The 27,048-nt window shown below is 38.9% G+C and overlaps 1 protein-coding gene across 3 annotated transcripts in view; it reads right to left on the bottom strand.

Annotated features, from left to right (window-relative positions):
• dhx9 (DEAH (Asp-Glu-Ala-His) box helicase 9) overlaps positions 1 to 27,048 on the bottom strand; it is a 93,070-nt gene that overhangs the window by 20,517 nt on the left and 45,505 nt on the right. For all 3 annotated transcript variants that reach the window (XM_063064042.1, XM_063064041.1, XM_063064043.1), the window contains 13 exons: positions 24,114 to 24,203; positions 23,306 to 23,467; positions 21,417 to 21,494; positions 18,682 to 18,873; positions 17,707 to 17,848; positions 15,276 to 15,358; positions 14,189 to 14,345; positions 10,718 to 10,818; positions 7,972 to 8,185; positions 7,013 to 7,107; positions 6,611 to 6,684; positions 5,241 to 5,393; positions 4,831 to 4,991 (listed from right to left, as the gene is read on the bottom strand). In XM_063064042.1, the coding sequence (XP_062920112.1) occupies positions 4,831 to 4,991; positions 5,241 to 5,393; positions 6,611 to 6,684; positions 7,013 to 7,107; positions 7,972 to 8,185; positions 10,718 to 10,818; positions 14,189 to 14,345; positions 15,276 to 15,358; positions 17,707 to 17,848; positions 18,682 to 18,873; positions 21,417 to 21,494; positions 23,306 to 23,467; positions 24,114 to 24,203 (1,702 nt within the window). The remainder of the gene's footprint in view (positions 1 to 4,830; positions 4,992 to 5,240; positions 5,394 to 6,610; positions 6,685 to 7,012; positions 7,108 to 7,971; positions 8,186 to 10,717; positions 10,819 to 14,188; positions 14,346 to 15,275; positions 15,359 to 17,706; positions 17,849 to 18,681; positions 18,874 to 21,416; positions 21,495 to 23,305; positions 23,468 to 24,113; positions 24,204 to 27,048) is intronic.

Below are 27,048 nucleotides of genomic sequence, written 5' to 3'. Positions count from 1 at the left end.
GGGAGAAAGGGGAGGAAGAGGGGCAGCTGGGGTAGGTGAGAAGAGGGGACTAGGGGGAGGGGGAAAAATTACAAGTTGGAGAGATCAATACTCATGCCAGCAGGTTGGAGGCTACATAGAAGGCACATAACGTGTTGCTCTGACAACCTGAGAGTGCCCTCATTTTGGCAGAAGAGGAGGCTATGGACTGACATGTCGGAATGGGAATGGGGATAGGTACTAAAGTGGTTGGCCACCGGGAAATTGCACTTTTTGCGTATTTTCCCCCTCCGAAGTCTACACGCCACCCTCTCTGCTATACGGATACCTATGGGCCCTGTCTCAGTCTCTGTCACAGCTCCAGGGATTACTTCCCTCTGGACTTCTCCTCAACCCCTAGTGCACCCTGCTGTCTCCAATGCCTCCAGACCGTGGTTCCTGCTGCCTCCCATTTGGACCTCAATTCAATTGGACACAGCCAGACCACAAATACCATTATCAACAGCCCAATTCCAATGATCATAAGTGCCTTCAGATGCAGCATCCAGCTCTGGCTTCACCCCAAACTGCACTGGTGCTGTTTCATGCACCCATACTGAGCCTGTCAATTTCATCACTTTTGCCTCCAACTTCCAGCCCTTAAACTCACTTGGCCCATTCTGATACGTCTTTCACTCACAACACGCTGGAGGAACTCAGCAGGTCGGGCAGCATCCGTGGAAAAGATCGGTCGACGTTTCGGGCTGGAACCCTTCGTCAGGACAATGACGAAGGGTTCATTGTCCTAACAAAGGGTTCCGGCCCGAAACGTCGACCGATCTTTTCCACGGATGCTGCCCGACCTGCTGAGTTCCTCCAGCGTGTTGTGAGTGTTGCTTTGACCCCAACATCTGCAGATTATTTTGTGTTCTGATACCTCTCTCCCTTTTCTCGATTACTCAGTCTCCATGACTGGAGACCAACAGCCTACTGATAACTTATATAAACCCACCATTGCCCATGGCCATCTTGACGATAGCTCTTTCCACTCCTTCTCCTGTAAAATTGTCATTCCCTTTGTCTCTGCCACATTTGTTCCCAGGATGAAGCTTTCCTTTCTAGGACAGAAATTAACTCTTTCTTCAAAGAATAGGGTGTCCCTCCTTCCATTGCTGCCCTCACTCACATCTCCTTTAATTTCCCAGACATCCGAGCCCATCCTCTCACCGCTTTAACAGGGAAAGTTCCTCACCTACCACCCCTGAGGATCCACATCTTACATATCATTCTCAACAACCTCCACCATCTTCAATGTGATCCTACCACCAAACAGATCTTTAGCACCGCCCCCCCCCCCCCAATTCTCCACAGGGATCATTCCACCATGATTCCCTTGTCCATTCATCCCTTCGCGCTAATCTCCCTCCTAGCACACATCCCTGCAAGCAACAGTAATGCTACACCTGACCATTTGCCACCTTCCTAGTCTCCATTTAGAGCCCTGAAAAGTCTTTCCAGGTGATGCAATATTTCACCTACGAATGCTTTGGGGTCATCAACTGTATCAGGTGCTTCCAAGGCAGCCTCCTCTATATTGGTGAGATCCAATGTAAATTGGGGAGCACTTTGTTGAGCACCTCCACCCTGTATGCAAAAAGTTTAAAATCCAAGTGGCCAACAATTTTAATTCCTATCCTCATTGCCATTCTGACATGTCAGTCCATGGCCTCCTCTTCTGCCACAATGAGAACACTCTCAGTTTAGAGGAGCAATACCTCTTACTCTATCCAGTTAGCCTCCAACTTGGTGGGATAAACATCGCTTTCTCCAACCCAGTATTTTTTTCTCTACCCCTTCCCTCTTCTATTTCCCATCAAGCCTCTTCTCCTCACCTACCTCTCACCTCCCCAATGCCTTTCTTCCATGGTCCTCTCTCCTCTCCTATCAGATTCCTTCTTCTCCAGCTCTTTGCCTGTTCCACCTATCATCTTCCAGCTTCTTACTTCATCCCCCTCTTCCACACATCTGACTGCACCTATCACTTTCTAGCTTGTCGTCCTTCCCCTCCCCCCACCTTCTTATTCTGACATTCTCCCCTTTCCTTTCCAGTCCTGATGAAGGGTCTCAGCCCAAAGCATTGACTGCTTATTTATTTCCTGCTGACCTGCTGTGTTCCACCAACATCTTTTGTGTGTTTCTCTGGATTTCCAGCATCTGCAGATCTCTTGTGTTTGTGATCTGATGAATAATCTAAATACCCAGGGTATCGGCAAACCTGGGTTCATATCTCACCATGGTAGATGGTAATAAGAGTTCTTGACCAAGCCATTCCCATACTGCTGCAACAAGGTCAGAAGTAGAAATGAGCACTGAAATGAGCATAGAATGTTCTGCAACATTCACAATTCTTCACATAATTAAGCAGTCAACAAGTAAATATAGCAAGATCTGGACGTTATCAGGTCTGGGCTGATAGATAAAAAATAACATACATGTCATACAAGTGTCAGATTATGACAATATCCAACAAGAGAAGAGCCATCTATCACTCCCAGACATGCAATTCTACCATTAGCATTTAACTCCACCACTATCAATTTCCTGTGAGTTGCCATTGACCAGAAACAGATCTAGAGTAACCACATACATAACATGCCCACAAGAGACCAGAGATTTAAATTCTGCAGCAATTAACTCAACTCTCCAAAGTCTATCCAATCTCTACAAGGCTCAAGTCAGGAGTGTAATGGAATACATCTATTTGTTTAGATAAGTACAGTTCCAACAACAAGCAGTCTACTTGATAGGCACCCCATCCACAATCATTCATTTCTACTATCACCAACATACTGTAGCAGCAATTAGTACCAATAACAGAATGCACTACAACAACTCTCCAGGATTCCTTAGACAGCACCTTCCAGACCTAGTACCTCTATCAGCTAGATGGACAACAGCAAAAGGATGGGACGAGCACCAAATGGAAGTTGCTTTCCAAGCATTACACCACCTTGCCATGGAAATATATTGCCATTACTTCATTATTTCTGGATCTCTCTCCTGAACAGTATTGTGGTACGCACAAACCTCAGGGCTTACAGCAGTTCACCACTACCTTCTCATGGGCAAAGAGGGATGAGCAAGTAAACAGCAACTCAGCCGACACAATCCACATCATTTGAATGAATTTAAAAAGGTGGTAAATATTTGAGAATAACTGATCTTCATGGCAATCCACTAATGTCATCTATCCAGCCTGAAAAAAAGATTAATTTATTCCAATTCTGTTTTATCAGTGAAGGCCAGTCTTCTGTGAATGTTGACATGTACCTCCAAGACAGTGAGCTCATCGTGTGCACTAGCCTGCTTCAAAGGTACAATTTAACGTCCGAGAAATGCAGACAATATACATCCTGAAATGCTTTTTCTTCGCAAACAATGAACGACAGTTAAATGCTAGAATCTAAAAGTCCTCCCAGCTCCCCCCCCCGCCACGTGAAGCAGCAGCAAGCAACAATCCCCCCCACCCCACCACCGGCAAAAAAGCAGCATCATGATATGCCTTCTGAAAATACAAACACTACATCTACACGTTTCCTTCTGTTTTCACAAATGGACTCCAGAACATTAGTCAAACATAAATTTCTTTTCAAAAATCCATGCTGACTTGATTAATAAGCTTCTCTAAGTAAACAGCTAGTTTCTTCCAGAATTTTGCCAACAGGTGTTAAATGGCCTATTGTTTTCTTCTTGAACAAAGTCATCACATTCATAGTTTTGTTATCTACAGATACACTCCCAGAAATCAATGAGTTTTGAAAAACTTCAAACAAATCTGCAGCCACATCTTTTCACCACATGCTTCAGAACCCTTGGAACATTGCAGTCCCATTACTTTTTCAGATCTTAAACACTGTGATAGGGAAGAAAATCACAGATATAGCTTGGAAGGAGGTCCTTCAGCCTAGAGACCATACTAAACATCGAGCACCAATTTTTACATCAATGTAACCTTTACCCACCTTACTCCCATCAACCTCTGGATTCTACCTAAAAGATTCTGTCACAGATCTACACACAATGCGCAATCTTAAGTGGCCAATCTACCAACCCGTGCCTTTGGGATATGAGTTATTACAAATTTTCCTATTCTAAATGAAACCAACCTATCATATCTGTGGGATATTTCTACTGTCTCCCCCACAAAGAACGATGCAAAGTTCTGATTCCCTGCCTTTTCCTTGTTTCCCATTATTAATTCCTTCATCTTGGCCTCCAATGATTTTTTACCCAAGCTGCCCTCTTCCTATTAATATGTCTACAGAAGCTCCTGCTGCTATGACTTGCCAGTTTTCAGATCAATTTCCTCCACCAGTTGTAGATGGGTCCTGAAAGATCCACTGCTTTCTGGTCTATTACTAGCTTTAATCACTTAGCATTCACTATTTTTCATTTAATATTTTTCTTGACCTTCTCAATTAACCATCTTTCTCATTTCGTCCCTCTAACTGCAGTAAATTAGTAATTTGAATTATGGCGAAAGGCTGAATAGCACTGTAGCTTGGTCAAATTAAATACTCAATCAGTATTGAGATTAAACCAACTTCAACATCTATTTAGATTCCATTGCTTCAATGCAACTGAATGATTTCCTGATGATTTCAAAGTAGAATAGAATCTCACAATACAAACCACAATGGAAGGATATGTATCTTAATTTCCTTCAACATTTCTTATTCAAAGTAACATAATTGTTAAAAAAAAATCATCAGTAATTTACTACGAGGGAGTTTTGTCTTTTAAGAATTTCAAAGTTTGTCAATGTTTTTTATGATCTATGAAGTAGCTCAGTATCATGTAATCAGGATTCACCTCGCAAAGTGTGTTCTGCCTCAATAACTGCATCCAGTGGTGGGGGTTCAATAGCTTTAGCCAGAAATGGTCCAATTCCTCCCAGACGAAGAAGTTTGATGCTTAGAGCCACTTCATGAAGAGGTGTACGGAATATCTCGGGAGTCATGTGGGTCTCAAGTCTGAGCATAGACAAATTTAGATTGTTCATGAAACAACAACAAAACTAATCATTATATCATTATCCAGAAAGTTATCTTTTCCAAACAAATGTCTAATTAACCATGCAAATTTTACATCAAATTCAACAAGTTAAAATTTGATTTCAAATTTATTGAAGATGACAACTTAGTGACATAGACTGCAAGACAACCTACTCATAAATGTACCTGCACACGTTAGATTTTAAAGATCTATTATTTAATTCATACCTCTCAAATCGTGCCTTGCTACAGAGATGGAAGCAGAAGCCAGGTCGGACACGGCCTGCTCTACCCCGGCGCTGTTCCAAATTGGTCTTGGAAGCCCACACTGTGGCGTAATTGGTCATATTGTTGTGAGACGTAAACAGCTTCATTTTCTGTCTGAAAAATACATTCAAATAAGGTGTAGAGTTCAACACTTGACATGGGAATGACCAATTCAAACTTGTTAATGAAATGAGATTTCTGAATATACAACTCTAGTTGGCCAAAGGAATTGATTCTTTGATTCCTTGAGCAATAACATTCAGCTGAACTAACAATTTAATTAATGCCATTGATCAACTACTTATAAATTCTTCAATTACAAACAAAAGATCCCATATTTATCCAATTTTAAAGATCTGTTAAAAGTGCTGATAGGTCATAGCTGTATATAAGACTTACAATACTATATCACGGTTTTCTTTAGAGTAAGATCATTTCTATTGAATTACTGAAGAGATCCATGCCAGAACTGATGTTCTTTGGTAATACTCTGATACGATGAGGGTACAGATTAGGTCCTAATCCTCTTGGAATAGACAATTCAACAGCCTGAAGTAACATTTCTTGACCTTTAGGTGCCAAGATAGAGATTTTATTACAGTCAATGCAAAAGATATAAGCTGGATATTGTCTTCCATGAATAATTGCTTACTGAAGACCTTTCTTTGTGTCCTGACTTTCTGCCAAAATAGTACCCAGAATATCTAAAAAGATTTTCTCCACACCCTGAAAGAAAAACATTTAGCTTCCTGTCAAGGCCAATATCTTATACCTATTTGCATTAACTTACAAAACAAGGTATCAATCAATCAGGACTGATGAGAAAAACATTTCCTGACCACAGGGCCCCAAAATCTTTGGATTTCTTTACCAAGAGGGCTGTAAGGCTCAGCCCTCAAGTATATTTAAGACAAAAATCAGAAAATATCAATAGAATCATATTAATCAATATTAAGGTTAGTGCCAGAACTGAGGAAAGAAATTAGCCACAATCTTACTGAAACAGAGTAGGCAAAAGCAGCTGAATGAATGGCTTGCTCCTGTTTCTACTTATTTTAGTTAGAAATACCCAGATATTCAGTGTTAGCTGGCCAATATCCCTCTCCTCCACAAACAGAGTTAATGACCATTAATTTCTTGCCACTGGCTGTAACACAAACTGGATACTGTATCCGCTTTTCAAAAATCATTTCCTATATTACAAAAGTCATCCCAGAACCAGTATAAGAAAATACTGAAACATCAAAGTTGGTATATATGTATGAGCTTGAGTATTTAAATAATTATAAATGCATATTTTTTTTTAAAATCATGTTTATAAGATCACTTACTTGCATGAATCAATGACATAAACTACGTCATTAATGGTAATGCTCGTTTCTGCAATGTTTGTAGCCAAAATGACCTGGTAGTAGAAATTAAAATCGGGATCATTGCTCACATACTCAAATATTCTCAGTTAAATTTCATACTACTGAATATTTCTTGCATATGTAGTGCTAAAGCTTCATTTACCTTGCAGATTTAGCTGGAACAATCTACTATGACTCAAAATATAAAGTGTGTCTGCAAATTATGAGTAGGCCATTGTATTTCCCTTCCCCATTCCATCCTTTCTATGATCCAAGATTTTTCCCCAAAACTGTGGTTGTACTACAAATGGAACCAATCAAGTAAATTTATTTTTTGCTTTAAATTCACCCTCAGATCTAAATTAGAATTCCCAATCTAACCTTTCTGACTCCTGTTGGTACAGGATCAAACACCCTGCGTTGTTCCTCTCTTGGAATCTGTGAGTGTAATGGCAGAATTCTGTATCTATGGCTTCCTGTTAAGTAAAAAAAAGTTATAGTGCTCAAATTCCTCAATAAAAAACATACTCTAACTTTAAAACAAATTGTTCTGTAAAATGCTAACGTATGGTAACATTAATATCAACATTAAAATTTTGCAGTTCACAAATAGTTTAAATATTCACCCAATAATTGAAGATCAGAAGACTAAAACACTTAGGTTACATGGTGTATAGGTTATGGTACCAGATGATAATATTACACAAGCATTTTCTTAGGCTAGGAAATTCAAAGTGTTTGAATCACAATCCAGCAAGAAAAATGTGAGAATCTGCATGAAAGCACATACAATTTCACAGGATTTTAAATCTGGGGATGGAAAAGTATAATAACTGGGAGTAAACATCAAGAAGAAAACCTCAGTAAAATAAAAGAAAATTTGAGACACATTAAAATTGGGAAGATAATGGAAGTAATCCTGACCTAATGTCCTGAAAGTTTTTATGTTTAATCAGAACCTTAGAAGCAAATTAAGTCTTTCTTGTATGTGATTAAAGGTTCAAATCAACAACTCTCTCCTATCTGACAAGTTGAGATATTATGAAGAGTACAAAAACAATTACTCTCAAGCCACGTGCATAGAACCACGAATGAGAAAAACAACACCCACAAAATGCTGGAGGAACTCAGCAGGCTAGACAGCAGCTATGAAAAGGAGTACAGTTAATGTTTCGGGCCGAGACCCTTCATCAGGACTGAGTTCCTCCATCACTTTGAATGTGTTGTTTGGATTTCCAGTACCTGCAGATTTTCTCTTGAATAAGAATGAAAAGCAGTGTTTAAAGATCAGCAAAATAAACCAAATAAATGAAATTACATAAGAGTAAGGAAACACAAACCAAAGTAAGAATTCATTTCCAGATGTCTTTGCATAGCAAAAATCAAGTTCCACCCAGGCAAGAAAACAAGAACTGCTCCTTCGACATCCAATGTTTCAATATACTTGAGTAACGCTTCTATCAGTTCAAATGGGGTCTCCTTTTCACTCATCTGCGCCATAGCACGTTTGGTTTCTGGACTATAATCATCACCACAAATGCTGTTGCAGTTAACCTGTAACAATGCAGATATTACAATTCAACAAATCTGATTTCAAATGATCAAATATTTATTTTAGGCTATAGCCAATCCTAGGAATTGTTTATCTAAAAAAATCACTTTCAATTATATTTTCTTAATAAATTCAGCCCATTATCACAGTTCAAACTTCATTAACACGTGTTCTCAGCAATCTAAGCTGCAAAAAGCGACCTTAGCTTCTTTCACCCCAATGCCAGCTGGCTGTAACTTTAATATCCAAGAAGAACTTATTGTACTCAGCAGAACTATAAACTTATATTCCACCTGGGTAGCCTCTAACTTGATGCATGAATATAGATTTCCCCTCCCCTCTTCTATTCCCCATACTGGCCTTTTACCTCTTCTCACCTGCCTATCACCTCCCCGGGTCCCGTCTTCCTTCCCTTGGTCTACTCTCCTCTCCTATCAGATTCCTTCTTCTCTAGCCTTTACCTTTCGCACCCACTTGGCTTCACCTACCACCTTCTAGCTAGTCTCCTTCCCCGACCCCCACCTTTTTATTCTGGCACCTTCCTCCTTCCACTCCCATCCTAAAACGGCCGATAGATTATTCATTTCCATAGATACTGCCCGACTTGCTGAGTTCCTCTAGCATCTTTTGTGAGTTCCTTTTTACTATTGCCCTGACCTGACCAGGCCAGAATCAGAATCAGGTTTAATATCACTGGCATGTGTTATGCAATTTGCTGTTTTGCGGCAACAGTACATTGCAATACATCAATTTAATAAACAATAAAAAACACAATTAGTGTATATATAAAAAAGTAATGCAAAAAGTGAGCAAAACAATAGTAAGGTAATGTTCATGGGTTCACTGATGGCAGAGAGGAAGAAGCTGTTCCTGAAACTGTGTCTTCAGGCTGTTGCACCTCCTTCTTGATGGTAGCAATAAGAAAGCATGTCCTGGATGATGGGGGTAATTAATGATGGAAGCTGCCTTTTTGAGGCATTACCCCTTGAAGGTGTCCTCTATGCTATGGAGGCTAAAGTCCGTGATACAACTGGCTTAGATTACAAATTCTGTAGTTTTTCCGATCCAGTGCAGTGGCCCTTCCAGATCAGATGGTAATACAACCAGTTAGAATGCTCTCTGTGGAACATCCGCAGAAATTTGCAAGTCTTTGGTGACATATCAAACCTCCTCAAAACTCCAAATGAAACATAGCTGCTGCCATGTCCAACTGTTTGCTGGGCCCAGGATAGATCTTCAGAGACAGCGACACACAGGAACTTGAAGCTGCCCGCCCTTTTCACTGCTGATCCCTCGATGAGGACTGGTTTGTGTTCCCTCAGATTTCCTTTCCTGAAGTCCACAATGAATTCCTGGATTTTACTGATGTTAAGTGCGTTATAACACCACTCAACTAGCTGATCTATTTTGCTCTTGTACACCTCGTTACCATCTGAAATTCTACCAACAATAGCTGTGTGCTCAGCAAATTAACAGATGGTGTTTGAGTTGCGCCTAGTCACACAGTCGTTGGAGTAGACAGAGAATAGAACAGTGGGCTAAGCATGTATCTTTAAGATGCGCTGGTGTTGATCATCAGAAATGAGCAGATGTTATTTTGATCTGCAATGACTATATTCTCCTGGTGCGGAAGTCAAGAATTCAGTTGCAGACAGAGGTACGGAAGCCTTGGTTTTAGAAATTTTTGATTAGAACTGAGCGAATGACTGTGTTGAACGTTGAGCCATAATCAATAAACAGCAGCCTGACGTAGGTATTCCAGGTGATCCAAAGCCAGTGAAAGCATTCGCTGTAGACCTACTTTGGTGATAAGCAAATTACAGTAGGTCCAGGCCCTTGCTTGGACAGGAGTTGATTCTGACCATGACCAACCTCTCAAAGCACTTCATCACGGTAGATGTGAGTGCAACAGGGTGACAATCGTTGAGGCAGTTCACCCTGCTCCTCTTGGGGACTGCTCTGATTGTCATCCTTTTGAAGCGGGGGGAAGCCTCAGACTGTGGTAATGAAAGATTGAAGAGATCTTTGAACATTCCAGCCAGTTGGTTGGCACAGGTTTCTAGTGCCCTACCAGGTACTCCATCAGGGCTTGACACCTTGCGAGGGTTCATGCTCTTGAAAGATGTTCTGATGTCAGCCTCCAAGACAGAGATCATAGGATCACGAAATACCACAGGGACTTTCACAGATGTAGTTTTATTCTCCCTTTCTACAGATGCCTTTCAGGCAAATTAACCAAATCTTCTTGTAGCCCAAGCTGCTGTATAAAATACTCAGAACCACACTGCATGAGAGTTCACCTGATGCTAAAATTCGATTAGCTCTTTGTATAGGTAAATCAAAAACAGTGAATAGATTCAAAGAACTGTATCTTGAAATCTGGTTTTAATCCAGCAAATCTTGTTCAATATTTATTTTTTAAAAATCAGCAAATCCACCCAATTCTTTCTGACAAATACTAGTTTTAGAGAACATTGTGGAGTTTGATCTTGAAAGCTTAAATATGCCCAATAAAATTCCATGTTTGTTTATACCTCCTCATCATCACCACCTTCTTCATCTTTGTCCTTTTTCTTTTTGTCTCTTGGAGGAGGAACAAACCCAGTCATCTGTATACAGTCTTCTAAAAAATATTCTGAAATAAACAGGACAGATTCTTGAAGTATTAAATTCATCAAAGCAGAAGGACCAATTTCACTTTAGTGTTTAGCGTCAAAGCAGGACTGTATGGTAGAGGACTGTTCAACTATATACAGTGGATTCCAATCAACTGAGCCATCAGTTTATTGAGGGAGCTGCTAATTTGGGACAGCTAATTGAGAAAATTACTAGGATTCCCTTCATTTACTTGGGACACTAGGCTGTTTAATTAGGATGGGAGACTGTTGCCAGTTTCTAATTAACATCAGTTGTGTCCACATTGTGGGGCCATTAGACTGAACAGCTTTTTTAAAAAAGTGTCATTTGTATGTGTTTCTGTTCAAAATGCAGTGATTTTTGTCACTGATAGTCAGCAAGTAATAAGCATTAAGACAATTCATAACTGCTTTGCTCACTGTGGTTTCAGGCATTCATACTTGGGAGATGTCAGAGATGTCAGAAATGTCAGAAGTGGCTGGGAGTGAAAATGACACAATTTCACTACTTCAGCAAATTAGGAACTATGAAGAATTTAAAGGTTTGACAATCATCTTGAATGTTATAATGAAAACGAATATCTGGAGGATGTAATTGTTAAAAACATTGTTTGAAGACAGTCTAATACCCGCACTAGGTGTCTGCACTGATTTTGCTCAGTTGCAGTAAATCAAAAGAACATGGCAGCATAGAATGGATTAATTCCTCCATCGATATCTATTAACAAACTAATAAAGTTTTATACTACTATTAAGTATTAGTAGTGTTCTAATTTGCTCTGCATTTCATTTACATACATAATCTGTTATTCAGTTAAACTGTAGTTGGTCTTTTTTATACCTTTTTATCTACTTCCATGAAGTTTCACCTAATTTGTACAGCCAATTAATTGGACCAAAATGTACTGGTCCGAATTAACTGGAATCCACAGTAATTTAAAGTATACATGCACCCATCCTAACCTAATACAAGTGATTGAGAAAATATTGTAAACTATAATGAAAGCTGCAATACATATTACAGTAGATTCCATCCAATTAGTTGGGTCATCGGTTTAGCAGGGCAGCCACTTATTTGGGATCTATATACTACTAAAACTCTCATGCTCTGTCTGTCTGTGACCTCCAATTAGCACAAATGGTACATTACAGCGGCACTTTTTTTTGGCTAAATCGAATTAAAATGCGCTAACTTACAGAATGCAGGCAAAGTTCAGGGTTATATATTCATATAAAATTGCTCATTCGCCAAAAATCAACAGGCTGGCTTTCACCCGAGACCCAATCGGCCATCATGGAAATCGGGACGCGACAGCCTGATGCATGTGCACAGCCAGCCTCAGCAGCGACTCCTACCAGAGCAAAAGGCCAGGGCAGCTCTATTTCGAAAGGTCACAATCTGCTAATCTGCATCTGCAGGATTGGGACAGATCTAACTGCCACCCATCAATAAGAGATAATTAAATCTTATTGTAATGATGTACTTCGAGACACCCATAAAACCCTTTGCTGCAGTGAAAGGACAGTGGTGACTATATCACACAACACACATCAAAGTTGCTGGTGAACGCAGCAGGCCAGGCAGCATCTCTAGGAAGAGGTACAGTCAACGTTTCGGACCGAGACCCTTTGTCAGGACTAACTGAAAGAAGAGATGGTAAGAGATTTGAAAGTGGGAGGGGGAGGGGGAGATCCAAAATGATAGAAGAAGACAGGAGGGGGAGGGATGAAGCCAAGAACTGGACAGTTGATTGGCAAAAGGGATTCTATCATTTTGGATAAAAATGGCTAATTATGCCATGTGGAAAGGGAAGGGGACATTATGGTCAAGAGATGACGCCAAACGTCGTCAGGAAGCGGCAAGGAGAAGGAGAGAACAAGAATCGGATGAGGCCAGGGCCACACGACTCCAGGATCAAAGAGTCAGAACAAAAAAAGACAAGAGAAGAAGAGACAGAGGAGGAGAGGCATGCACGTCTCCAGGATCAGAGACAAAGAACAAACAGCAGAAGAGCTGAAGAGATGGGGGATGAAAGGGCTGCACGTCTCCAGAAGACAAAAACAGGCACAGAAGGAGGAGAGAGGAAGAGACAAAGGAGCTGAGAAATTCACGTCTCCAGGATCAGAGACAAAGAACAAACAGTAGAAGAGATGAAGAGACAGGGGATGAAAGGACTGCATGTCTCCAGAATGACAACGAGAGGCACGAGGGTGGCAGATAAACCAGAAATGATGCCATCAAAAGTGTCCTTCGTTAAATGAGGAGGAGCTATATTTGCTTTGCTACACGTCGTTCTTTTTTAATAAACGAAGGTTTTCTACTTCAGTTTCCAAAGTAAAGCGATACCAATAGCATTCAGAGAAATTTAATGTTCATTCTGGTCACATCAGACTGCACTACTCTTCTCTCAAAGGGTGCCCCAACGGGTCACCCCATTGTCTAGTAACTCTTAAAGATCAAAAAGTCACTGAGAAAATAGCTGGGATATCCTTAATTTATTACGGACACTGTGCCACTCAACAGGGACAAAAGACTGTTGGAGACACTACACCATGCTTAGAGTGAACTGTTTTTAAATAGTGCCAGTTATGTGGGCGTATGTTACTTTATCCATTTGGGCCCATGGGTACCAATTCAAAAAGCAGTGATATTTGATTAAGCTGTCTTTTATTTTGACTTTAAAACATTTCAGACCCTTGCTAAGATGCCACAAAAAGATTTGACGCTAGCTGAAGAAGATACCTTAAGTGTCTGTGCTTATTCTGTTCATTTACAGTCAAAAGAATACAGTAGCATACACTGAATGAATTCCTGTCAGTAACAATTATAAGCTAGTACTGTAGTAGAATTAATAATGTTCTAATTCGTTCTCCATTTCATTTAAATACATAATTTGTCACTCAGTTAAACGACATTTGTCTTTAAAAAAAAAATTAAACTATTTCCACGAAACTTGGGCTAACTGGGCAGCCACTTAATTGGGCCAAGTTAACCAGAATCCTCTGTACTATGAAATGGATCATAAGACTGAGCAGAGTCAACATCAATTTATGAAAGAAATATGTTTTGAATAAACCACTGGGGAGCTTTAAAGATGCAATAAGTAGAATAGTTAAAGGAGAACCAATGAATGTGATACATTTGGATTTTTTGAAGGTATTTAATAAAAGTCCCACAGAGGACCAAAGTCGCCAATGGAATTTGGAATATATACCTATTAGTGCTGCTGAGAAACTCATTTTTTATAAAGTTTATCTTAAATTATTAAACACATTTCGCTGTTAATTAAAATAACATGCATAATTAGGATGTGGCTTAAATTATACATAAACTATTAAAAATATAAAATTGAAGCAATTCCTACATACCTTGAACAGGGAATGTTCTTCCATGAACTTCGATTATTGGACAGTTAAAAAAGTACTCTCTGAACATGGTGGTGTCAATGGTGGCAGACATGAGAATAACATGGATATCAGGGTATGACTGGACAACATCACGTAAAACCACAAGAAGAAAATCAGTCTGAAAGAGAATACAGATCATTTTGATTTACTCTAACAAACAGTTCTATACAAAGACTTTTAAATTTTCAAAAAGAGTCATTGAAGACATTATGTGTAATGTCTTGTGTTGAGACAAATTTGGGCACACTCAGAGACAAATATTGTGCATACTTCTTTCTGTTCTTTGAAAAATGCAAAGGAGGGAAAATCTTAAAGTACTTATGGATGTGTCTTCAATCAAGTCTGAAATCTTGAAATTCAATCCACACAAATCCCAAGCTCTTATTGCAAAATTCTCATAAAACAAAATTCTTGTGGTTTTTACACTTCGAGAAAGAAAACTTGTATGATAGAACAACAATCTCTATTATCCACAACACTGTGGGGATTAACAGGTAACTGACATCTACAGATTTCAAGCTTGTGCATATTTGATCATAATGTAGAGGAATGAAGATTTACCAAAAAAAAAGTGCTTTTCAGCCTTTGAAGGAAATTTATGAATTGAGATTGGCACAAATAATAAATCAATCTCATACACAAGCTTCTATAGCTAAATTCTAACCTCACAAGCAACCAAAAAAATTAGAAAATTGTAGTATTACTGCAAGATTACATTAACTGCAGTCTACAACATTGAGAATGCTTAAAAAGACAAAGGGATAGACACTGGAAGCAATACTGGTTGTTTCTGAAATTAATAGAGTACCTGAAAAAAAGTTTTCTGGCAAATGATATCAACACAATGGGAAATCAAATAGGAATGGTGGCAAATGGAAGCATACACATTTTGAGCTATAGAAAATACATATGGTAAATTTTAAGGTGAGTAAGAGGAAAGAAAAATCAATGCCTCCAGGAAAATAAGTAAATGTCAATAAACAGTATCATTATTGAACAGAACCATAACTGAAATACCCTTTTGATAATAAAGAGTTCAATTACTCACATTAATATCTCTCTCATGAATTTCATCCACAATTACATGACTTATACCACGAAGGCCAGCCTCTAGCTTCCTCAACAGTACACCTGAAAAAATATAAAAGTCATCATTTTTACTAAGCACAAAACATTATATTTGATGTCTATAGTGATCTTTGGGCTGACTGCATGGTTTGACCCTGACCCAATTAGTCACGTAGTTTTACTTACCTGCATACTGATTGTCCGTAGATAACAAACAAGCTCCACTTTGAACTTAATATTACAGTTTGTACACATTAGTGTCAATTTGGACACTCATAACCTGGGGTTGTGGATGTGAGTGTGGTTGACAACTATGATAATAAATACCCAAGCACATATCCTTACAATTCTACTAACTTTCAAAGGCTCACCATATTGAAAGATACTCCTTGTAATAAAACTATCACTAACTTTCAAAGACAGAAAATCCCAGAATTTACTTCGCAGACACCTGGGCATTCAGAGTTCTAAGCAGGCCCTCTGGCCCTAAACTACCTTAATACAGAAAACACCCTCTCCATATCCACTCCATCTATGACTTTCAACATTCAATTGGTTTCAATAAGATCCCCCTTTCATTCTTCTAAGCTCCAGTGACAGCATGCCCAGAGCCATCAAATGCTCCTCATATGTTAACCCTTTCATTCCCAGTATCATCCTCATTAACCTCCTCTGGACTCTCTACAATGCCAGCACATACTTTCTTTGATAAGTGGCCCAAAACTGCTAAATACTCCATGCAGTCTGACCAACATCTTATAAAATCTCATAATTACATCCTTGCTTTAACATGCTAATCCATTCAAAATGAATGCTAACATTGCATTTGCCTTCCTTACCACTGACTCGACCTGCAAATTAACCTTCAGGGAATTGTGCACGAGGACTCCGAAGTTCCCCTGCACCTCCAATTTCTGAATTTTCCACCAATTTGAAAAATAGTCTACACCTTTATTCGTTCGACCAAAGTGCATGACCATACACCTCTCTACACTATATTTCATCTGCCACTTCTTCACCCATTCTCCTAATCTGTCTTAAGTCCTTCTTCAGACTCTCTGCTTCCTCAATGTTGCCAGTTCTCCACCTATTTTTGCATCATCCATAAGTTAGCCACAAAGCCATCAATTTCATCATCCAAATCATTGACAAACTGTGTATAATGTGAAAAGAAGCAGTCCCAACACCAACCTCTACAGTAACGCTCACAACACGCTGGAGGAACTCAGCAGGTCGGGCAGCATTCGTGGAAAAGATCGGTCAACATTTCGGGCCTGAACCCTTCATCAGGACTGAAGGTTTCCGGCCCGAAACGTCAACCGATCTTTTCCACGGACGCTGCCCGACCTGCTGAGTTCCTCCAGCGTGTTGTGAGTGTTGCTTTGACCCCAGCATCTGCAGATTATTTTGTGCTTACGAACCTCTACAGTATACCACTAGTCACTGGCAGCCAACCAGAAAAGGCCCCTTTTCTTCCCACTCTTTGCCAGCTGCCAGTCAGCCGATCTTCTATCCGTGCAGTATCTTTCCTGCAATACAATGGACTCTCAACTTGTCAGGCAGCCTCATGAAGCACCTTGTCAAAAGTCTTCTGAAAATCCAAGTAAACAACATCCACTGACTCTCCTTTGATTATCTTGCCTGTTATTTCCTCAAAAAATTCCAACATAGAGTGGGAATTCTCCATCTCTCGATGTAACTAATATTTAAAAATCAATTAATCTTTGCTTTGAATGTAATCAAATAACCGAGCCCCCACAGTCTTCTAAGTTAGAGTATCCAAGGAATCACTGCCCTGCAAGTGAAGAAGTTGCTTCTCAGCTATGTCTTATTCTTATTTTGAGACAGGGTAGTTCAGTAATAAAACAGGCTTATACATTCTGATTTGGGACAATTCTAATCAAAACTGAACTTTGATAAAATTTAATTCCCCACTAACACTCCCCAATAAATGTCGCATTCTCGTTTGCCTTAGGTATGAATATCTTTAACAAGTTTTACAGTATCTCTCTCTGTCAAATCATAATGATTAAAATAGAAGCAAGAACAGCATTGTCCATGAGGACTGATGATGGTTAATTTTATTTATTTAGCAATACAGTGCTAGGTAGGCCCTTCCAGCCCTTTGAGCCACGCTGGCCCCAGCAATCTCCGATAACCGCAATTACAGGACAATTTGTAATGACCAGTTAACCCATTAATCAGTATGCCTTTGGACTGTGGAAGGAAAACTGAGCACCTAGGGAAAACCCACTCATTCCACAGGGAGAACAGACCATACTCCTTCCAGAACAGCGCCAGAATTTAATGCTGAGCTCTGGATCATGCTGATCTGTAATGGTGTCAAGTTAATCACTATGCCACCCTGGTGTGCAATTTTACTGCAAGTCAGCTGTCATGCATATACTAACCTACAGTACAGAACATTATACTGCCATGTGGTCTTGGCAATATGGATTCAAATCGAACACTGTAACCACAGCTCTTGCCCAGCTCTTCTCCTCGTTCACAACCAACACGCTCTGCAACTGACACAGCGCTAATACGTCGAGGCTGAGGAGGTAAAAGACAAGAATTTAAGTAATAAAAGTGCATATAGGCATACCTTGCAGTACTGCATAAGGATTAACTCAATATACTTTATCGCAACAGACACTATCTAACCAGTGATGTATTTTATAGCGAATGACAAAAAATCCATTTATTCATTTGCAATTCTAGTCTTTAAAAAATAATTCTTAACCATCACGTTAAAATACATGAATATACTTCCACGCAAAAAAAGTTTATTAATTTGGATTTCACATTATAATTGTTTTTTGTCCATTTGTCACAAATGCACAACTTGTAACCAATGAACATAAAATTACTGTACACTAATTTTTTTGTGACTGGTAGATGTTTCAAGAACTCAAGATGTTTGGATGGATTTTTCAAGAACTCTGCGTGACCAGAATTTATGAATAATAGAATATGTTGAAATAGTCAGATCAGAGATTATGTGGATGAACTTTTATCAGCAAGTGAGCTGAGGAAGGGTGGATGTGAGTATTGTTGGAAATGCTCCTTGTGGTGAAATGGAAACATAATTCAAAACTCAGTTTGGGTTTATTAACAATCCAATTCAGCTTCAGACAAGTATCTGGGACATGGATGGTATCAGCAGCACACATTCAGAAATATCCTGATACCCATCACAGGCCATTTCAGTGTTTAATCATGTACCCAACAAGATTCACCCGTCCATTATAGGATTATCTGTAAACAACTGAACAAGTCCATTCTTCTGTAGCAAGAGTTGAATTACATTAAATGAACAAGCAGAAATTATCTTGTGTATTACAAGTAAACCGCTGGCTCATTTTCTGCAACTATTTCTCACGCACCTGTGTCACTACAATGTTGCACTCAGAACCTCTGCCTTTGTTGATGTAATCATCTAGAATGTATTGAGGAACTTGGGTAGTTTTACCACATCCAGTTTGACCTCGAATAATAATTACTGAATGGGAATTGATTGCTTCAAGAATTTGTTCTTCAAAATTTTTGACTGGCAGTTGGCTTCTTTCGCTGATTATCTGTGGCAAGATACAAAATCCTGTTGTCAATTCAAAAATAATTGCCCATTTGAAAAGACAAGTAACAAGTATATCTCTATTCCAAAGTTGCACTGTTAGAGGAAAAAAAATGCCACCTTTGAAATATTAAAATACCCTAAAATATTTCATATTGAGTATATAATGAGATATAAAGATAGTGAAGTAACAGCTTAGTTAAACTGCTAAGTTTTAAAGAAATAATTTAGAAGGAGAAACAGGCAGAGTTTTAGTGCTGGTCCCAAGTACTCAAAAGCAAGATTGGTAATAATGGAGTGATTGAAGTCAGGATGCAAAAGATTGCAAATAGCAAATGCATGCTAGATTACAAATTTGATGAAGTTGAGGGAGATAATGAAAGATGCATACCCAATGAGATTTGAAGTTTAAAATTGAACCATTGTCCATCTACTCCTGTTTACCTCAGAATCTTGTTTGCCTCTGTAAAATTACCACTACATGCTCAAAGTTTTAACATCTATGAGTGCGTCTTATTCATCTCTTCTCACAGGACAACCTTCCCCCCGCCAGTTAAGTTGTAACTTACGAACATCTGAGGGTTGCAGATTGATCACATTACTGTGGCAGCAAGTTAAAGACAATGTGCTAGCCTGAAAAAAATGTCCATTAATTCATTTTCTTGATATTCTACTTCTTTAACCAAAACCTTATGTATGCCAATGCATTACCCATGACCCCATAGACATTTGTTTCAGGTGACAAACTTTTCAGTTATACCTTAGCATATCTGAATTTTTAAGGTTTTATATAGTCTACACTATCTTGGGAATTTTGAAAAATTATCACTTATGAATCCACATCTCATAAAACTGTGGGACATGAATTCTGAAGTCCAAGGCAATTTCTCAATCTTCAACATCTCCAATACTCAGTTGGTCTCTTTCAACGTTTGCTATATTATTTAGCACATCTAATTTCTTTTGATGCTTAGGCAAGCCTTTACTGCACATTTGTTCTACATCACAATTTAATTTTCCTTTGTGTTCAAGTAAACAAGCAAGAGGTCTGAAATCTTATTCAAATTTGTTAATTTACGTAATTTATCTTCACATTCCAATTCATGGTAAATTACTGCCGCCTTCCGATAAAACTGCCCCTCAACAGCAACCAACTTCAGAAAAATGGAAATCTATTCCACTGATATTCCTGCATCTTTGGACATAGCTTTCATCAGTCAGGGGCAAGAACTAATACCATGGTCTGCAAACTTTATATCCTTATCTTATTCTGCAGGTTAATTTGGTGATCAAATTTCATTAAATCTACAAACGTGGAAATGCTTACAGAGATCTTAAAACACTACCATGCAGCATTTGCAAGTTACATTAAATTCAAGATTTTCAACCATTTAGAAAAACACTAAAATGAAGATTTAACTCCTAAAAAGAGGGAGGATGAATGAAGAATATGCTAGCAGAAGACATGGATGGATCTCTGTTTAATAACATCCACATACAGAATGTGGATGTTGTTGCTAAGGCAACCATTTACCCTGCATTTCTAAATGCCATAGGGAAAACAGTAGCGTGCAATCTTCTTGAACTAGCGGTGAATATACTCTCAGTATTGCTTTATAGAAAGCTCCAGGTTCAGACACAGTAACAATGAAAAAAATGGTAATGTATTTCCAACTCATAATGTTGAGATACTTGGTAATCTGCAGGCTGTGATGCTCCCATGTGCCTTTTGCCTTTGTCCTATACCACAAACCTTGTGTCTAAAGAAACGAACTTTGCAAACTAAATGGACTGAGAACAATTCAGTCTTAGAATGTGTTGCCCATGTCAATGCCAAGTAATCTATTTAGTTTAAGTTCATTTAACTTAGCAAATTTGATTAAGTGACTGGTTTACAAAGATGGAAGGTTTCAAAATAAGTGTAGCATCTCTTAATAGAATTCAGTATGATTTTGCAACATTGATTGTACGCATCTATACACAAAACAGCTGAATTTATTTGCAGGGTAATTAATTAACAAACATTTCACCATCATAGGATTAACAATAGATTCAATTCTAGTTTAGAGCAAAAAATTGATTTATATTGCCCCAATGTTTACTGGATCAGGCAGCTCAAGATTTTGACAGTACAAAAAATGTATTTCTATGTATCCAAATAGAAACATGTGGGCATAATGTTCAAACATACTGATAATGAAATTACGTAAATACATTTATAATCTGGAAACAGTATTAAGATTGAAGATAATCTGGTAACAGTATTAAGATTGAAGAAAGCAACAGATTTCATAAAATGATATTGACAGCACTTCTGACAATACTGCACCATTCCAGAATACTATATGGAAAAGTATCAGCGCAAAACCAGGTACAAATATTCACAAAGGCTTGAGTTCAATCTCTGTATCAAATCTGAGAGTACTAAATTAATGCAATATATCAACATGCTACAAAAGACAATACTTAAAACGACCAAATGATTCAGTAAGTGGTCAGTATTTAAAAATACAATTAAGTTAAGACATTTAATAAAAAGTTACATACTTTTTGTAGGTTGCTATCATTCTGCATCTGATACTGTAATCCATCCTTCAAATCCACACTGATTTGCTCTGGTGTTGCCTGTAAAAAAAATAACCATTACACTGCAACATTTAGTTTACTAAATGACAAAAGAAATGTATATTTGAAAAGTGCCTTTTGTATTAATTTCTCACTCAGTCTTAAACGAAATCAATAAAAAAAAATAATATTGTTGAGTTAATTTTGCACCGTTGATTTTTTTACTTTCGTAGGCAGGTGATATCCTTGGCTTTAAAGCAATTTTGTTGAGTAGTTTCTTGTCAGATTTAACAGTTGAATGAAAGATAATTGTAATGTGTGGTGATCCAATAAGGTAAAATAAATTCAATGAAACAAGGGTGACAAATACTTTTAAGGATGGCAAGAGTGACAATATTGGCCATTTTCAGCTGTGGCTTTGATTGTTTTGCAGAACGGACCATGATATTCCTCACCATTTAAGGTAGTAACGTACATTACATTTAATTACGATAGTTTGCCTTTATGACAATAATCTCAAATTTTCCAATATAAAGAATGTCCACCTACCATAAAAAAACACCTAATGAAATGCTGTACCTTAGAACCTACTCTCAAGCTTCATTCTGCACATTTAAAGTAACTAAATTAATATAATGAACATTTTTAAAATAGAAGTATTTCTCGAGTACCCAGGAATTCACACTACACAAGGAATATCTTGCATCATGAGTAGCAGTTTTGATTGGAAAATCCAACTCGCACATTGAAGTCAATGCTTTCTTAATCAAAGCCAGAGGAACACCACAAATGAAGAGGAATATTTGAAGTGGAAAAATTCCACGACTGCAGTTAGCTGTGACCTCCATTGGGTCGTAGCTCAGACGTAGGTAATTTTTTCATTGTCTTTCAGATTTGTATGGTAGTTTTGGGGACAGAGAGGAGTTTGGGGGCGGGGCAGGTTACTGTTTAGGAAAAAGGATGTAGGGGAAATTAAAGGTCAGGCAAGTCAGGCGGGAGTCGGTCTTCGCTTCACATTTGAAGGGCAGTAGCATGGACGTGGGGCACCTGAGATAAGATGTCGGACGACCAAAAGTGGATGAAGGCCTCCCCTGCTCCATCAATGTAAGTGAGTCGTTGGCAGAGTCCAGAGTCGGAGTTCCATGTTCTGATGGAACAAGTTCTGACAAAACCCCCTGCGCCCCTACCCCCACCCCCACCCCGGTTCACAAATCAGTGAGACCAGAGCTCCAGGCCCAGTGTTTGGATATCATCATCAGTGAGTCCGGAGTTTGAAGCCTAGCATGTCCTGGGATTGATGCTAAGGATCAAGGCCCGATAGTTAAATCAGAAGTAGAGGCCTACTGGACGGAGCTGAGTTTGAGGATCTCTGCGAGTCGGCTGGGGAAGTCAAAATCTGATGTCTGCAGGCCCAAGTCAGAGTCTGCTGGAGGACAAAGGCCAAAGAGTGACAGCCTGTTCTGGGATTAAAGGACTGCGTACGTGCACGGGTGGGAGAGCAGAATGGGGATTGTTTTGCTGTTGTTTTGTTGCTTGTTGTGTGCTGTGTTTTTCTGCTGAGCACTGTGGACATATTATATTGGTACTAGAATATGGCAACGCTTGCAGACTGCACCCCCAGCATACCCTCAGATGTGTGATTGTTAACACAATGACACATTTCACTGTATGGTTTGATATACGTGTAATAAATAAACTTAAATATTGAGTCCTTTAGAATGTGAAATAAATTAATACTCCTCACATACACAATCAATTTATCAAATATACACTTGCCAATTCATTATGGTTTTGTTTAAAAGCAAAAAACATTCTTTAATGGACATTTTCATTAGAAAATTACATGTTTATAATTCATATGCTTCACTTACAAAAGCAAGTGGTCCTTCATCTATATTGCTGCTGGTCCAAGGGTTCCAGTTCACCTGAGGAGGTGACCATGGTACAACTCCTGCAAAGCTCTGTCGAATTGATGGCTCAAAATGGGCAAGCTTTCCAACTGTAAGTGAAACTGGACTAGTTGGGTCTTCTGGCTATTAGATAAAAGAGTTGCAAATCAATAATGACAATTTGACTTTAAATGCACCAAGAAACAAACTTATTTTGAACTATGAAAAAGGATTGCTTTGGGAAAGATCATCCATGGGAAATAACCATCCAAAAAGGTAAGGGGTTGGAGCATCAAATCTACATTGTCTCTTGATACAAGTAATGGCTCTAATTATGAATTATTTCAAAGATTCACTAACTATTGAAGAATTCCAAACACTTATTTGGTAGTGATAGAGAACATAAATATATTTCTGATTTTAGAATAATCAAGGAAGCAGGGATACAAGGTGGACAGTTCGTGCAGAATACAAATTAAAAGTTCTACAATTAATTCAGCCTAAAACAACAAGCAGTCTTTGAAGTACAAGCTCTGCTACAAGTAATGTTTACTTCTTCCCCTCTTTCATCTCTCACCAATGAGCTGAATGACACTAGAAACACAGCAGCAAGTGTGAAAAAACAGTGTTGCATCACAGCTTTCACCAGCATCAAAAAATGATAGCTCACATTGATACCATAATATAGAAAGCATTGATGTAATATTTTAATATTTTAATCTAACAAGTTAGATTCTGAAGATGAGTTTTTATTCAATGCATCTATTAAATTTTAATTACATATACTTACTGGTGGGATCAGTTCCAATCCCAGGTCAGTGACAACAGACTCAAGCTGGGATTCCAGATCTCCTGCAATATTCACTTCATATGGTTCCACCTAAAGTATAAACACTAACTTAAAAATGTGTTCACCTGTCAAAAGCAAAACAACCACAACTTGAAACAAAAGAAAAATTACATTCTGGAGTGTCACAGAGTTATACAGCAGGGTAACAGAGACTTTAGCCAACTTGTCCATACCGGCCACAATAGCTACCTAACCTAGTCCCAAGGGCCTGTGTTTACCCACATCTGTCTTAACTTTTTTCCTCCATGTATTTGCTCAAATATTTTTTCAGCATTGTAATTGTGTCTGTCTCCGTACCACCACCTGAATGAAAAGATGCCTCTCAGGTCCTGCTTAAATCTTCTTCCTCTTACTTAACTCTTGTTTCACTAGTTTTAAACTCCCCTTCCCTGGGAAATAGGCTGACCACCCACCCTATCCATGCCACCCATCACACACAAAATGCTGGAGGAACTCAGCAGGCCAGGCAGCATCTATGGAAAAAAAAATACAGTCGCCGTTTCAGGCCAAGACCCTTCAGCAGGACTGGCCAAAGGATCCTGCTGAAGGGTCTCAGACCAAAATGTCAACAGTAATTTCTTCTATAGATGCTGTCTGGCCTGCTGTGTTCCTCCAGCATTTTTGTGCATTGCCTGGATTTCCAGCATCTGCAGATTCTCTCTTGACTATGCCCCTCATGATATTCTGTACCTTTCCAAGGTTACCCCTCAGCTTTCTATACTCCAGAGAGAGAAAAAGAGTCCCAGCATATGCAGTCTCTCCTTACAACTTAAGCCCACCAGTCCAGGGAACATCCTTGTGAACATTTTCTCCATCCTATCCAGCTTAATAATATCCTTCCTCTAGGTGAGTGACTAGAACTGCGCACAATACTCTTAAGCTAGGTGTCACCAATGACGTAGTGGTTTCCCAATTCCTGTACTCAGTGATGAATGTAAGAATGCTAAGTGCTTTCTCTCTTTTTTTCCCACCACACTGTCTACCCATGTAACTGCTTTTAGGAAACTATGTTCCCGTACTCCAAGCAACAAACAAGATACTGAGGAACTCAACATGTCAGGAAGCTTCTGTAGAGGGAAATACAGTCAATATTTTGGATTGAGGCCCTTCATGTGGAGTTTCTCTCCATAGATGCCATCTAACCTCATCCAGCACATCGTTCGTTGCTTCAGATTCAAGAGTTTGCAATCTCCATGTCTCCATTTTGTTACCTTTACCCAGAGTTCTCTCCATTCTACAACACTCTCCAGAGACCTAATATTTACTGTGCACATATTGTTTTAGTTTAACTTGCCAAAATGCAACACCTTGCACATGTCCAAATTAAATTCCACCTGCCATGCCTTGGCACATTTCCCCAATTCACCTAGGTCCTGCTGGCAATCTTGGATAACCTTCTTCATTGTGCACTACACCATCAACTGTTGGGAGTCATCTGCAAACTTGCTAACCATGTTAATAAATACAAGATAATCTGCAGATGCTGGAGAGCCAAAGCAACACACACAAAATGCTGGAGGAACTAAGCATCTATGGAAAAGAGTAAAAGGTCGACACAGTCAACATTTCCAAAAGCCCATAAGACATAGGAGTAGATGTAGCCCTTTTGGCCGATCGAGTCTGCTCTACAATTTAATCATGGCTGATCCTTTTTTCCCTCCTCAGCCCCACTCTCTGCCCTTCTCCCCATGACCTTTAATGGCGTTTCGGGCCAAGACCCTTCTTCAGGACAGTATTAACAACCATATTAACAACATTGTTATCCAAATTGTTAATATAAATAACAAACAGTGAACCTAGCACTAACCCCTGTGGCACACCACTAGCCACAGGTGTCCAATCAGAATAACAGCACAACTGTCACTTTGTGTCTCCTTCCACTAAGCCAAATTTTTATCTGAATTGACTAGCTAATCAGCATCCAATGGGATATTCCAGACTAGCCTACCAAGCAGACCTTGTCAACGGCCTTGCAAAATAACATCCACGTAGACAACATCAACTGTCCTGCCCTCTTGAATCTTCTTTGTTACCCTTTCAAAAAATTCTATCAGAAACAGTATCACACAAAACTATTCTTTCAGTAGTTTTCTGATATGCAATTTGCAGGAACTTAAAAGTTTTACAGTCCATATAATCCTGGGTGTGCATTAGGACATTACAAACTTGATTTCAGATGGATTTTGAAACACAACGATTAGAGAACTACAAGGATTAGAATATCTGCAGACAAACACATTATTTCAAACTATCAGATCTGGGACAAAAGTAGGAAATGCTGGAAATAAACTAGTAAAACAGTAATTGTGGAAGAAGCAATTAACATTTTGGTTCCAGAATCACATGCTAATCTTGATGCAAAATCCCCTTTAAGTGGTTTTCCTTCCAGATGTTGCCTAATGTTTAAATGTTTCTAGCATTTTCTGTTTTTGGATCTGATTTTGAGCATTACGGTTTTTTATCATTTTCTTTTACTGGAACTTTTCATTGCTCATATTCCTCAGCAAGGGTAAATGGTGTTGTACTTAATGCAAAAAGCACTGAATTGCACAACTACTTCCATGTATGTTCTTGAAGCCAAGACAACACCGTTCATTTTCCCAATCACATCAGTGCTCTCATTAAGTGACAAACTGTTAAATGGCATAATGTTCCATGTGTTGAGCATCTTCCAAAATCTTGTCCTTATAGCATTCTTCATGTGTGAATTCAGATGCCTTCCCTTTTCCTATTCTCATTCAAAATTCACATTTACATAAGCAAATGAATAATGATGCAAGAACAGAAACATTAATGTCATTCCTTTGCTGGGAGCAATCGAAGCACAGTTGTAGTGCCTCTCTGACTGAAAATCTAACACAGCTGAGTCCAAGAA

This window comes from Mobula hypostoma, chromosome 12 (assembly GCF_963921235.1).
Source record: "Mobula hypostoma chromosome 12, sMobHyp1.1, whole genome shotgun sequence".
Taxonomy (NCBI): domain Eukaryota; kingdom Metazoa; phylum Chordata; class Chondrichthyes; order Myliobatiformes; family Myliobatidae; genus Mobula; species Mobula hypostoma.
The sequence above is the reverse complement of the archived record's forward strand: the minus strand, read 5'-3'. Positions and strand labels throughout refer to the sequence as shown.